The 15,155-nt window shown below is 41.5% G+C and overlaps 1 protein-coding gene across 2 annotated transcripts in view; it reads right to left on the minus strand.

Annotated features, from left to right (window-relative positions):
• Positions 1 to 15,155, minus strand: part of TBXAS1 (thromboxane A synthase 1) — a 240,551-nt gene that overhangs the window by 66,449 nt on the left and 158,947 nt on the right. For both annotated transcript variants that reach the window (XM_032207857.1, XM_032207858.1), the window contains exon 10: positions 622 to 936. In XM_032207857.1, the coding sequence (XP_032063748.1) occupies positions 622 to 936 (315 nt within the window). The remainder of the gene's footprint in view (positions 1 to 621; positions 937 to 15,155) is intronic.

Genomic DNA, 15,155 nt, shown 5'->3' on the forward strand with positions numbered 1-15,155 from the left:
TTGAAGCTTATGATTAATCATAACTCTTTTTGTGTTCTTGCAAAGATCAATAAATAAAATTCACCACAAAAGGAACAAAAGTATCTGGAAAACAGGAAAATATAAAACTGTGTAGTTTTAGAATCCACCCACAGCTGGTTTATTTCAACAACACAAAATGTTTTGTAAAGGTTAAACTTCCATCGTGACACAAAGTTCCCAAGTCATCTCTTCAGATGCTCCAGTGACATCATGTAACAGTTTCAAAATAATAAATAAGTAAAAGCACAAAAAGAACCCCCTAGTATAGAACAAAGTTGAATTTTTATCTGAAAAAAAAACTCTCTACTTTATGTAGGTACTCTATCTCTCATAAGCCAGTCTGACAGAAAACCAGAAGACATACCATCAGCAAAGATGGAATACTATTCTTTTCAAAGCACCACTTAGCCCAGCTCTTGAGAAGACAACTTTCCCCTCTTTTTCCTTCACTTAAAAATGAGGAAAACTAAGGTAATGTCATGTAAAATCTTGATAATAGAAGATGTGTATACAAATGAGGCAAACCGGGGTCATTCAGGTGCCATATTGTCATGATATCCACATTGCCTTGCTCCCTCCACGCCCGTGAATTGTACTCACATGTTTTGCTGAGAACTTGTCTATCTCCTGAAGCACCTTCTCCTGGCATTCTGGGTTGGTGGCTAACAAGTACGTGGCGAAGGACAGGGTGCTAGTGGTAGTCTCGTACCCAGCAATCAGGAAGAGAAAAGCTTGGCCTGCTATCTCATCCTCCGTTAACGTCTTCTGAACCTTTTCAGATGGTGTCTTGCCAGCAGGAGGCACCTCATTCTGGCTGGAAGTGGTGGCTGGACTGATCACATCAAAACAGCCAGCTGCCAAGGCATCAGCTGAGTTGCGGGAGTCGAGCATCCACTGGAGAAAATCTCTGCGTCTCTGCAGAATACAGGATGAGAAGAAGCACAAAGACTGAGACACAGAGTGGTGCCTTTTCCCATGTGGGGTGGAAGGAGAGAGCTGTTTGCTATTTATACTGTGTGCTCAGCTCCGACAGAATGGCCACTAATCTTTCATTGAAAAAAGAGACTTTTATAAACCACCTGGAAATGTCATCACCTTTTTGGCCCATTTGTTTGGAGGAACCATACCCATTCGTTCACATGATCCAAAGTCTGAAAGATCACCTAGGTTTATGTTTGCATCTACAATAATTCCTGTACCAATTTAATAAGACAGGACTAAAAAACTGATCTCAATAAACGGTGCTTTTAATGAGAAAGTACAGATGTAAATATTATTGTATCAATGCATATCAACCCAGTTTTTTGTTTGTTTGTTTGTTTTATTTTTCTTTAAGTATTTGTAGAAATGCTTTACAACAGTAAGCATTCCTGTACTACAAAAACCTGTTTGGGTGGCTTGTCATTGCAAAATGTCCACTGAATGATTCTACTGTTATGAAAACTGTTTTCTTTTGCACTAGTTTCTGACAGAAAAACTCTAATAAACAGACCTATGGATAAGAATGAGTTGACTCCAAACCAGCCTGGACAGCAAGCTTGATTAGGCTTTGAAATATAACCCAAAAGGTTTGAATTGACTTTTGGGAGTGGGCATAATAGAATTGTGCTGAACCTAAGCCATAAGACTATGTGATTGATTTTCAATTCTTCAAATACCAACAGAATACATGATAGCTCAAGGACTTACAAGTGACTGCAGTGCCAGAACATGACAACTTGTGCACTGGGATGGACAAAAGAAAGGGCTAAGTCTTTCTTCAAAAGAAAAAGAAAAATGCTGTAGAGCTATTTATCTATTAAAAAGGAATCATTTCAATGATTTCTTGGATCCGATGAGAGATGCGGAAGAAATGGGAAAGCCAGAGTAAAGGACAGGCAAAGAAGATAAAAGTAAGGAAGAAGTAATTAATTACAAATGTCAGAGGACTTAAATCAGATATTTTTTTCGACATGATGTGGGAAAAGAGAGCAGTGAGACAACAAAAGAGGAGAAATATTTAGTCTTGTGCTTTTCTCTGCTGCCAACAAACTGTTTGGACTTGGTTATTTTGGGGTCTGAGTAATACAAGGAATTAATACATTGTGCCTTTAACTGCTCCCTCCCTCCTCTCCACAGGAACTTTTCATTTTGCATGTGTACAGTATGTACCTTGTACCCATGTCCACAGTGCATATTGTACCCTGCTACACCTAAGAGTTAATAATCCAGATAGTAACCAGTGCTAGTCATCACATGCTGAAGGACTCTACAAATTGGCCAAATGGCATTACCTTCAAGGCACAGGATACGTGCTTTTCCTCCCAAGAAGTGAAGGCACACAAAGCAGCATTATACACATTGAGCTCTGTGAACAAGCTCCAGCTCTGCAAATAAATCCTTGTGCCTAGACTTAGGCACAGTTTCCAGATTCAAACTGGCCACTTTGCCCCAGTGATAGGATACCACTAATCATGTATTTTCCTTTAGACTGGAGGAAACAAGACTCCATGCATACTTCTGCTGTGCACAGCTAAAACTTTCATGCAACGTTTCCAGGAGGGGCTTTATTAACAAGCTAGGAATCCACAAATACGACAGATAGTCCAGCTCCTAGGCATGGCCAACACTTCAGGGGGCTTTCTGGTATGTATATTTGGGTTACTGTGTTCATCAGTGTGTGGATATACACTAGTCTAGTATTAGTCTAGTATAGTAATGAACTGCATCTGTAGAGATCATAGAATCATAGAATCATAGAATATCCTGAGTTGGAAGGGACCCTTAAGGATCATCAAGTCCAACTCTTGACACCGCACAGGTCTACCCAAAAGTTCAGACCATGTGACTAAGTGCACAGTCCAATCTCTTCTTAAATTCAGACAGGCTCGGTGCAGTGACCACTTCCCTGGGGAGCCTGTTCCAGTGTGCAACCACCCTCTCTGTGAAGAAGCCCCTCCTGATGTCAAGCCTAAATTTCCCCTGCCTCAGCTTAACATTCCCTTTTATTCATACAACTAGTCATCATCACCTAAACTACCTTTATAACAGTCTAATTACATCTATGTTCATTGGAGTTGTACCACTGCAATATAATATTGTTCAGATAGTATCACATTTGGAGTAGGATTCATCTTTCTCTAGCATTCATCCTTCTCTAGCTGTGAATTTTCTTGTAAACAAACCCATTGCTCTCCAAGGATTTGCAGTCCCCAGTCATGAACTGTAAGCTGAGACTGGTCTTATATTTAGACAATACATTCTCCGGAGCCCCTTGAAGATGTTTCTCCAACCTTAGACAAAATCAGGTCCCAGTCTTATACACAGCATATGGTTATTGCCATGATAGTACAGTCATAATCATAATGACAAGTGAATGAAATTTCATTCATGAGAATTTTTGCTGAAAGCAAACTTAATGAATGCTAGCATAAGTGAATATTCCCAAGAACGTGCTCCAAAATGCCTCTGTGGCCATTTTGAGGAGCTCTTTTTATTACTCACATAATATATTTGGTTAGGAATTTAAAAGCTTGTCTTGTTACAGAATCTGCTTGTAAGGTCACCCAGTCTAGAAACAACTAGCTACCTTATCGGTGCTATGCAATTTGTTCGCAGGTGAGCATAGGTTGCTGAGAACAATGGTTTCATAAACAATCCTGACAAAAACTACATTCATTTGTAAAAACTACTTGAGCAATAGTGGGAGGAAAAAAGCATAAAATTGGAAAGATACAAGCTTTGTTCAAGATAATTCTACACCGTTCAAGGAGCTATATTTTAGCAAAGATTCTCTTCCTTATGGTTCATTCTACTTCACTTTAGGCATCAGTATAGAATGCAACATAAAAAATAGTCATCAACCCAAGCGAGAGAAAAGATTTCCAGGGTTATAACCAGTCATAATGAAACATATTTTTCTTCCGCACCATCAGGATAGAAAAATCACTCTGACTCAAAAACCTAACAATGGCAATAGAGGCAAACACTAGCATAAAACCAAATATAATTGGATTGTTAAGTGCTGGAAATGAGAAAAAGGTATCTCATGAAAATTCACGTTTTTTTTCTCTACTCAGGTTGACAGCAATAAAAAAAAAATAAATAAAAAAGACAGTTCAGTCTGACAACAAACCAGGTACTGAAAGTGTCACTGAACAAAAACATTCTCTGGTCATCACATATGGCTGCTGGCTTCCTTTTTCCATCAGGGACATTTGTTTGATTTTCCTTACAATAAGCAAAAGCCCATAATAGGTTCTATCCTGTCCTCTGACACTTGCATAGTTACATTACAATGGCATTGGAAAAAAAGTTTCTGCTTCAAAAGAATGGTGTGTCAGTGAGACAGGCTCTTGTTTTGCCCTGGTACAACACAGAGTTTATCATTAAGCAAATGAAAATCGAAATGAAAGATACTATTTGAAAAATTGTAATTTCAATGCAGTATGGGACAGGGTGCATGTCTAACTTGGTGGTGACACAGACATCCCCTTTGAAATATATAATAAGACAAGCCCTGCTTTCAGCTTCCCCGAGATAGACACCTTGCAATATATTTCCTGACACCAGTGTTCTGGGCTGTATCATTTCTCTCATTAGTCTCCTTAAGCATCACCTGGCCATGCAGGGAAATCATTCTGCACAGAACCGTAACGAGCTACACGCTACATACTGGAAGAATAGATGTGTGCTATACTGGGGAAGGCCAGTCTGCCAGTATCTATCACCCCTCCTTAAGTCACCGCTTTTAAGTTTTACAGCTGTCAAAAGAAGAGAGAGATATCACTCTTGTGACTCTTCTCACAGGAGACATGGGTCTTGGGGGGAAGGGGATGTCTCCAGCTCTTCCCATCCTAAACAGGGAACTGCATTTTCATATCAAAGATTGATATACTGGCCAACCTCTCGGTAAGTTCACTGCTGATTTGGGGATCCAGGAGACCCTTGGGTTATGTTTTCAACAGAGAAATTGAGGCACGTGACTCCTATGCAAGGTGAAATGAAATATTACTTAAGGAAAACTATCAAATGTATACCAGTTGGAAGTTTTGCTCCTAATGCTCTGATTTAACTTCAATTTTCTGCTAACTGTACTTAAATTTTGTACCACTCTGATAGTTCAGTTCCCCATCCTGAACCCAGAACTATGAAAAACAAGTTAAAGATGAAGTAAGGAAGCAAGTTGGAAGACGTGATTGATTAGTATTCTGTAAAGCACTTGCTGTGGTGCAAAAGTCATACAAATGTGATGCTGTTAATACAATACCACACACAATAAGCTATGCAGACCCTCCTAGCCTTTCTGCAATGCTCTGATGGCAGTTCAGAAAAGCAGAAACTAAGCTTCACAGTCCTTATCTGACCGGTGTAAAACTCACATCTCTCTGAAATATTACTTTAGCTTCCTACAAACTCATAAAAACACTGCTATATTAGTTTATTTCCAGGTCACTTTTTATAAGTTTGATTTGACAAAGATCTTTTTAGGTAAGAACACTGGTGTCACCCTGAAGTTATCAGTAAAGTACTGCAGAAGCTACCCAGATCCTCTTGAACTGAAATACAAAATGCAGTCCCACTAAAACTATGATTTTGCCAAACTTCTTTGAAAGGGTCACACACAACTTCACTAGCAGGTTTCATTTGGTTTCTCAGTGAAATCATGAAAAAAGCCGATCTCTCTGCAATATACTATGCCCCAAAACCTTTATGAGAGAGCTTCCTTTTGCCTTGGGCTTGAACCCAGAAGCTGGAATTAACTGTGAGGCCAGAGCTGACAGCCCTCAAATTTGTGCGCCTGAAGGCTGAAGGCATCATGCTCCTGTGGATGATGTTCAGCCCTGGAAGGATCCAGAGCCTGCTGAACTGCAGGGTCCTGCCCTTGTTCGAGAGTGGCTGGGAGGTTTTCAGTCTGGCAGAAAAAAACTGTTTTGTTTGCATTTGTTAACATCAGCTGGCGGAACCACTGCAATGTTTTTATTGTAAATGAGCTGAGTGTCTGAGGGCAGGCATGTCTTACAAAGCAATATAACTTACATTAAAAACCTGCATAAATTTAAAGCAAAAAAAAAAATAGTCACCGAGTGCCACTTGGAAAGTGGAGCAGCCTTTAGCAGCCCAGACTGATCTTAACATCTGTAGTGAAACCCCAGACTTGGAAGGTTTTGTGTAAGTTTGGGCTTGTTCTGATATTTTTATACATTACCATTTCTAAACCCCTATGGGAGTTTCTGGCTGTAGTTCACTGCAGTAAGAGAGCACTATGAGTACTGAATGACACCATATTTCATGTCAGAAGCCACACCAATGCCTTTGCTTTCTACTTGAAAGAAAAAAGAAATGTCCCTCCAACAATATCACAGAAATGCTCTCTGAAATGCTGCGCAGGCCACAGAAGGGGCAGGTGTGTCAGCAAACTGCTGAAAGCACCTCAGCGTGGAAAGTGTAAAACGTGTCTCCTGCATGTGACCAACAGCGAGTATAAATCCAAGTATAACACAGATTTTATTGGCTGAGGTGGCTACTGAATCTACAGAGTGGCCAATATGAATTTGTGGTCAAGGCACTGACCACCAGAGAAACCAGGATGCTTAGAGCTACACTCCCCTTTTTGCTTTTAGAATACAGTTTTAAACTCTCCATCTGTACAATTGGTACAACACGCATCAAATCTTATAAAACCCCATGAGGAAAAGCTAATGATGATCTCAGAAACCCCTTTAAGACCTAGGATGAAAACAGATTTACGGACTCAAAGAGTTTAAGGCAGAAAGCACCAACGCATCAGGGAAAGAGGCCTGGAAGGAATTCAGCAACTTATCTACTCCATCCCCTCACCACAAGGCAGGATCAGCCAAACCAGCTCTGACAGCTGTTTGTCTAACCTGTTTTTAAAAACCCAGCCAAGCTCCAGATTCCCACAGCTTCCCCAGGCAGTTTACCCCAGCATTGAACCGTTTGCATCACGAGAGGTTTCCCCTCCTCCAGTGAGTCACTGCATACATTGCAGATCATGAGATGGCACCCAGCTGCACCTCTAATGTCCGGAGCCCCACAGCTTGTAGGTATATGTGTCTGCATATATAATATATGTTACTGCAGCAGGTCTCTAACAAAGCATGTTGATAACAACAACAGCAACAACAAAAAATCATACTGCTGAAAAATACAAAGCCATTTTCGCTTGGTAGTGTCTCAATTCAAGAGGTCAAGGAGAAGAGCGCTCAGGTATTGCTGTTTTCTTCCTTGAGGATTTTGCACAAGTAGGAACATCTTTTCTGGTACAAAGAGATCACAATACCTTCTTTGGCTCCTATTATACAAGCTGAGCTTTGAGGCAGTGGAAGAAACCCTGGTGCTTGAGGCTCTGCAGCCTCACTTGGGTTTTGGGCACATGGAGAATTTCACAGCTGGTTTACAACTTCATTCTGATATTCAGACTCGTCTAACCTCCAAAAAGCAAGGTTAAATTAAGAGCTTGATTAATCTGCAGAGGCACATGCAAACCTAAATTAATCTGACAGCAAAGCGTGGGGAATTTCTTATAAAGAACAATTTGTTAGGGACCCATGTACCTTCTCCTTATGCTTCCACAAGTGGCAGTAAAGGGCTTACATCTGGAAAGACCACTGCTGCCTTCTTACTGTATTCCTACATCACCTAGGGATGAAAAGCAATCTGAATTTGTGTTCTTATTGGTAATGAAGAGAAAGCAAAGAAATACTTCTAGTTGAGACAAACTGAACATAGGTCTTTGTGGCTCATGTAGAAGGAGGCTATTTTTAATCTTAAACACGTGGACCTCTTGCCTGAAATCCTAGCTGGAGGCCTGACTTGGCTGGAGCGGGAAGGGATGAAGAGAGATTACAATTAAGGACACTGAATGTAGTAACTCATACATTTTTCCCACCACCCTAGAGTTATACCAGAGTTTTAAAGCATAACCTGAACTTCAAACATAATCCAGATAATATATTTCTGGGTGGCACCTGCACAGTGGCACCTTAGGAAGCCAATGAAACAGGCAGAGGAGATGGTATAAAACAGTATTATACCACAGACCTGCCCAGGAATGAATAAGCCACGCAAAGTAATTCAGAGCGAAGTTTCTGACGTCTTTCCTGCTTAGCTACAGACACAGGAAAACAGCAGGAATTGTTCTTACTGAGAAGATGACACTTTTGGCCTTTCATAAATCTGTCACTTTGGACGTACTTTGGTAACATATGGGTTGTGGTGAATAACACGGAAGAGAGAAAATAGGGTACATATCTATTTCATTCATTCATTAATTACGTGGACACACAGGGAAATCTATAGCTTGCCTGGAGAGATGGAAATCCTTTCAGTAGTTCTTCTGCATAAAACCAAGAGACTGCTTGCAGCCTGGTCTTTTTATAAGCAGTAGAAAACACCCCTAACGAACTGACTGCCATCTGTGACTTTGGGGGGTTTCCTTTCAATACCAGGCTAGGCAGAATGAGCTGTGTATCTACAAGACACAGTAAATTTCTCTGTAAAACTCAGTTTAATGGCAAACTAGTGCCCTGTACTTTGTGGCAGCTGGTTGGCAGCTCTGCTGCCCTGGGTTGGCAGCCCCAGTCCAGAGCCCAGTACAAAGGCGTAACCGCCACGGCTCCCTCTGTGGTGTGCCCGTGTGGGGACAGCTCAAAAAACAGCCCAAAATGCAATGGCAAGAGAGTGTCACCCAGCCTGTGTCACAGTGAGCAAGACACAAATGACGCTGGACTGGAACCTCCTTATTCTCTATTTGCAAAATATTCAGTATAACAACGCTCTGGTAACAGCTCCTGGCATTATCACAGTACAAACAGTACATATTGGATATGCACATGCAGTAGCTAAGCTTCTCCTGCCCCACATGTTTTGCTGCTTGGAGGCGGAGGAGTGAGGTTATCAGAATACACAGCGAGCAAACAGAGCAAGAGAAGAAATAACTGAGGATGGAGAACAGCTTGGGCCAGCCTTCCCCCCCAATCATGCACACAAGTGTGTGAAACTGGCATCAACTCCAAGTCAGCCCAGAGCTGACCACCCCGCTGCACACTGTGCACACATCCTCTCCCAGGGCTTATCTGGCCTCCTAGTGAACCATCTGACACTCCTCCCCTCCTCTATTTGCAGGAGGAAGGGAGGATGCAGGAAGGGAGTGTTTTAGGATAAGTGCCTGACACCCAGCAGCTTGACCCTCTACTGACTCAAACTGCTGACTAAAGGCTGCTGTTGCAGGCAGCCCTCTGTCTTTTTTTGTTGTTGTTCCTCTTTTTTTTTTTTTTTTTCTCCACAGATTATAATTGTATTTACTTAAATTTAATTTCTCATTAATAATCAGTTCTGGTTTTAGCAGTTGCCTGACATTCGAGATTATGCACAGAAATATCATCATTGCTTCTTTGTTCTTCCAGCCCCACGTGCTCTCTTCACCGTGCTTGCAAAGTCCCACCACTCACTTCAAAGAGCCATCAAGATGTCTGGGGGCTGTCCTGGGACTTTACTGTGCACCTCGTGTTTTCCCCCATCTCTTCCCATGATTTGTTCGAGATCCTCCCTTTCTGCATCACATTACATACAGATTGCATACATTCTGTGGGAAGGAACACCTTATTATTCAGTTTTGTGAAGACCTTAAGTAATTCTGGGTAACAAAAAAAAAAAAGTCATTGTTTTTTTAACTGAACTAATTATAACTGTTAGACTGATATAACCGATACACGCTGTTAGAAAAAAAGCACAATGTTATTTATGGTCTTTATTAACAATTGAAAAAAAAAAACAAAAACAACAAAACAAAACACAAAACAAACCCACCACTTGCCTTTACTGTTGCTTTTTTTCTGAGCAACTGCTCTTCACTGCTGGTGGGTAATCCCACTGCTGGTTTATCCATTCACGATCACACCTGCAGTCTACAGTAGGATTTATCCCGGATCTTTGGCTACATTAAACCGGCCTTACCGATAGTACATAAATCTCCTCTACATGTGGATCTCCACTTCTGTGCACAAAGGGGTACTGGTTCCCAGTGCAGTGGGTGAAAGCAGCACTGGGAAGGAAAGGATTATTTTCAGCTACCCGGTAACCGATAATAAATTGTGTTATCCTCTGCAGTTTCATGGATGCTCGGTTCAGTTATGAGCTTTATCCAATAGATGGCTCCTCAGTAGCAGGAAGCATTCTTCCCCTGCTCTCCTTCCCTTCAGAGAGTTTTCAGTTTGACTTTCTAATATTTACACATCCATTATCTTGCAAATATAGGCATTTTGCTCACACTGATAAACACACAGAAGAAGCGTGTGTGCACGAATGAAAGAACAAAAGAAAAATTAGATGGTATTTTATATATTTTCATGCCACTTTGTCCTCTGCCAGTACAGGGATGCATGAAAAATGACAGGCAGGCAGCACTGTGGTCTGGAACGCTTCCTATAGTCACACACTAAAAAAAAATACAACTTCAGAAACACATGAATATTAACAGAATGCCAGAATACCAGCCGTCTTTTTCCCCGAAAATATGAGGACTTCTCCCATATCTTACAGATCCCTGACTGAGCAATACTTAAGCAACTTACAGGCATCATTACTCCTCTGTCAATGAAAGATTTTTCACAAGGAAAAAAAAAATCCCTATGTGTAATTATTGATATAATGAACCAGGAGAGCTCTCTGTAATTGGCAAAATGCCACAGGGTGCAAGTTAATATCATTATGAGTAACACTGCCATTTCTGAGATGGGGAAAGTGAATAAGCTTTTGTTGTTTTCCAGAAAAACACAACAAGGATAAGAATAGCAAAACCTGAAACATTAATTACATGCAGACAAACCCTGTTTATCCCAGATATGCAACTGTGACTTCCCTCAATCACAAGAGCAGTTCTTGGTCTTTTCTGTCCTGAGATCTCTCTCGCATCTCAAAAAGATCTGATCAAACACCTGCCAGCGACCCCAGTTTGGGGCTCATGACCCCTCTGGTCAGACCACACAAGTGAAAAGTGAAAACAGAACACCCACAATAAATAATAAATCTCATAGAAGCCAGACCATGACACTTTAAATTGCTCCAGATTAAATCCCTACACTTCAATGGGGCACAACTATAAGCCCACTATACCTGCTGTTAGCATTTAAAATAATAGCATTCCTAATAATAACATTTATGCTTGAAAAATTAAGTTGCTTTGAAAAATGGGGAAAAGGCACCAGTTTAGTATAAACATCCATGTAAATATATATATAAAAATACATATCTTAGAGATCCTAACATTAACACAATTACAACCATAATAACAACCGTGTCGAGTGAAAAAATAAATGTTTTGGCCCTGTTCAAAGCTCAGCACACAACCACTGTTTACATTTCAATGCTCTGAAAGAACTTGCCAAATGCCATACCTCAAACCAGCTTTTTGCTAGCTCAAAATTGGAAATTTGTACCAATCCACATTTTGCTTACTCCAAAACAAACTCATGGGCTGTGACACTATTGCTTCCCCTTACTCGTGAGCAAACACCCCAAGGAATCCTCCAGCCTAATGGGCACTGAACAGAAGCACAGGGGATGCAAGGGTAGCCCCATGCTCTGGGGACTCCTCAGTTAGCACAGGGGCCCTTTGTGTGCCCAGACCTTGTCACAGCACACAGCAGCTGTGGCACCACTCTAAATTGTGCAAGGAGCAGATTTAAGCCCCGGCCAGTCCCAGTACTGGTGAAAGACAAAAGGTCCATCTTTCCTCCTTTCTCCCCCTCAGGACACTGCAGGCAGCAGAAGTTCCCCTGACCCAAAGCCAAGCATGCAGACTTTACCCTCCTCCTCTTTTTAAAGGGCCAAGTTACAAACACACGGAGAATCAGAGTTCGCAACTGAAATCCTGACAATGCTTTCCACCATGGAGCAGTTTAAAGCAGGCAGCAGTGATATTCATTAAGCTGTTAATAATGGATTGTGGCACAAAGCAATTTATCAAGTTTCCATTGTAATTAAAATCACTGAATATTTGGGCACTTGCAATGCACCTAGCTCTCCCCGTTCCTGAAGCTTTACATTTTAATGTGAATTATGGCTCCCTCTCCCAAGAGACCTGCTAAAAAGCCCGTTTTAATTGGTATGTTTTTAATTGAGATTACATTATTAAAAAGTGTACGTTTCTAATGATGAGAGAAAGGAGATGCTCGGCTCCCCTCTAGTCTCTCTCTCTCTCTTAGCTACAGCTTGCTTATCCCAGCAGGAGGAAAAAATGAAGGGCAGTCACTCCAAAGAAAGTGAAAGAAGCCCTGAGCAGCCAAAGGACACGAAGTCAGGGCAAGGCTGCCACTGACTTTGGTGGTGCAGGATCTCGTAGGAAGATTTTTGGAGAGGAAGAGGAATTGCTGCAATCGTTCAGGCTGCTCTTTAGCAAAAGTCAGAGCGAGGAATGCCACGCAGAGATTCCTGCCTCGCAGCCAGCTGACACCGAGGGCACGTTCCAGAAAGCCTCTCCTTAAGGCTTCCAGTGACAGAGAATCTGTCATTTCCCATAATAAGGGACTCAAATGTTAAATTACTCTCAAAATCCAGATACAGTCATGAGCGGCTGGGGTTTATCAAAGGCCTCCATCTCTGCTGGCTCCAGCAGGCTCAGGAAAGGGAGGCAGATCCCAGGGCAGCCCAGGCATGGTGGCAAGAAGAGAAGAGCCCCAGAGAACAAAGTTGAGGTTTACTTTGGTGTGTTGAGGTGGCCACCAGGCTCAAAAAAAATAAAAAAAAAAAAAAAGTAACTTCATACACTTGGCAACAAAATGCAGACCCCATAAATGGTTCTTCTGTTGGCAAGATGGGCTGTCAGTGTCTCTTAGAGCAGGAGTATGGATCTGCTAAGGTAAGTAGACAGAAGAGAAAAGGAAGAAATATCAAAGGAGTGCAAAGTAGATACCAACAGTTGAGACAGATCAAGGGAAAAAGCCTCCGGAGATCAAAACATACCAACAAATGGACAAGACGGTTGAACCAGAATGAAATATCATGGAACAGCTTTTTCATAACCGCTTCAGAAAAGGTCATGCTGTATTGCAAAAAGAGGACGGTGCATGGGGCTGAGAGAGGTTACTGTAGGCAAATAGAGACACAGACAGACTAACAGAGAAACATTTCAAGATCAAGCCAGCAATACCACAAGTGCTGCAACTCCCCTTGTAGTTCTGGGAGTGAGTCAGGGAGAAAGGAAGGTGAACCTATAGCAGATAAAAGAAGAAAAGACAAAACATGAAACAAAATTGAAAATGATAAAACCAACAGAGAAAGGGAAAACTCTGCTATTGCAGTTAGGTCAGTAAATCTATGATTTTTGTCTAAATTAAGAATTCAGATGCTTCTGTCTAGTTGCATATTTCAAAAAAAAAAAAAGTCTGTTTATAGAGGCAAAATACCCAAACAAGCTATTGCTCTGAATGGAAAGTAAAATACATACATGAAATGCCTCTAGTCCCATTCAACAGATCCCCTGAAAGTTTAGAGCAAGTGTAGGGTTTAGGAAAAAAAAAAAAAAGTGTATGCAAATGAAGATTAGAGGTTATATCCCACCTTGGCATTAAAGGTCACCACCCAGCTATGCAGGAAATTAATCTCCATATGATTTTGTTCTACGACAAGATTCCCTTTGTTTGTTGTTTGAAAACCCCACAGTCTGGATGAAGACCAGATCACAGATTAGGCAGGAAAAAGGAAGGGCTTTCAATGACCTAAAGCAGGCTTTTCTGAGAAACTTGGGAGGAACAGACCAAAAGAGTAATATAGAAAAGGGAGGAGGAACTGAGAGAGAGCAGAGTTAGAAAGGAAAGCAAATGGGCACAATTTCAGGGTGAGGATTTTTCCTTTCACTCAAAGGGACAAATGCTGACACGGTAACATGAAGGAAAGCAAACAAAAGAAAGTGAGAAAAGATATGTCAGAAAGTTTTACTTTATGCTGAAGGAATGGCAAAGGAGAACAGTGCTTCCAAGCCTATAGGAAAATGACCTTAAAAGAGACATGTAACACTGCTTAGGCTGGGTATTTGGCACAGATGAGAACATGCAAGCTTACTTACTGATTTGGCATGTATCAACAGATCATTACTACATCAGAGTCTGCCCTGAGTGCTAGGGTAAAAAGGCAGCTGGAGATGCTCTACCCCCTTCCTACAAGGAATGGAGCCATGGACATAGCAAAGTCTCACTGGGTATGTGCAACTTCAGTGACTTAATACCTAGCAACATGTCCCCAAAGACACACAAGAAGCCAACAGGTTGCAACAGCCTTGATCCAATTATTTTCTCTGACTGGAGTATCAGGAGAGATTCTAACCAAGCAGGGGACAAACTTTATGTCTAAGGTCATGAAACAGCAGTATTGAGTACTAGGTATAAAAAGTATTAAAACCTATGCCACATCCTCCTCAAACAGATGGCCTTTCAGAAAGATTTAATCAGACACTGAAACGCATGCTGCGAATACTCATTACTAGCACAGGATCAGGCTGGGACAAGTGGCCAGCACTGACGTTATTGCCTACAGGGAATTACCACGGGCATAAACAGGCTTTTCAATGCTTCAGCTTCTCTCTGGATGACAAGCACAGGGTCCCCTTGCCATCACAGGGGAAGCCTGGGAGGGTAAAGCAAAAAAATCATGAGGGGTGGGCCAGGTCTAGTTTTCAGGGGAGAAGCAAGAGACCCGGTCCCTTTTAAGGAGCAACCATCTTCTTTTTGGCATCCTCCACTTTCCACCTGTGCTGGTCAAGCCACCACAAAGATCAATGAAACTGAACAGTCACTGAGTCTTCACCTAAAGCACAATGAGCTCTTACTCTAATTTTTACTGACACACAAAACCAGAGCTGTGACCACTCCCTCTCCTTTGGTATTAAGAACAGGAAGAGCAGGGTATAACCACAACAGGCAGCACACAGAAGGAGGTGTCCAAAAGGTGAACAAGCTACCCAAAAGGAAGAAAAAAAAAAAAAAAGGCAAATCTAGAAGAGGATTTCTGCTCTCCCCTTGAACAATGGAGGAGTTCCTTTGAAAAAGACAGGTTTGTCATTTAATTCTTCCCTCCTCCAATTTTTTTCAGAAAAATTTTACTGCAAATGTACTTTGAAAGACTCCTTACACTATCTT

Source organism: Aythya fuligula, chromosome 1, assembly GCF_009819795.1.
Source record: "Aythya fuligula isolate bAytFul2 chromosome 1, bAytFul2.pri, whole genome shotgun sequence".
NCBI lineage: Eukaryota > Metazoa > Chordata > Aves > Anseriformes > Anatidae > Aythya > Aythya fuligula.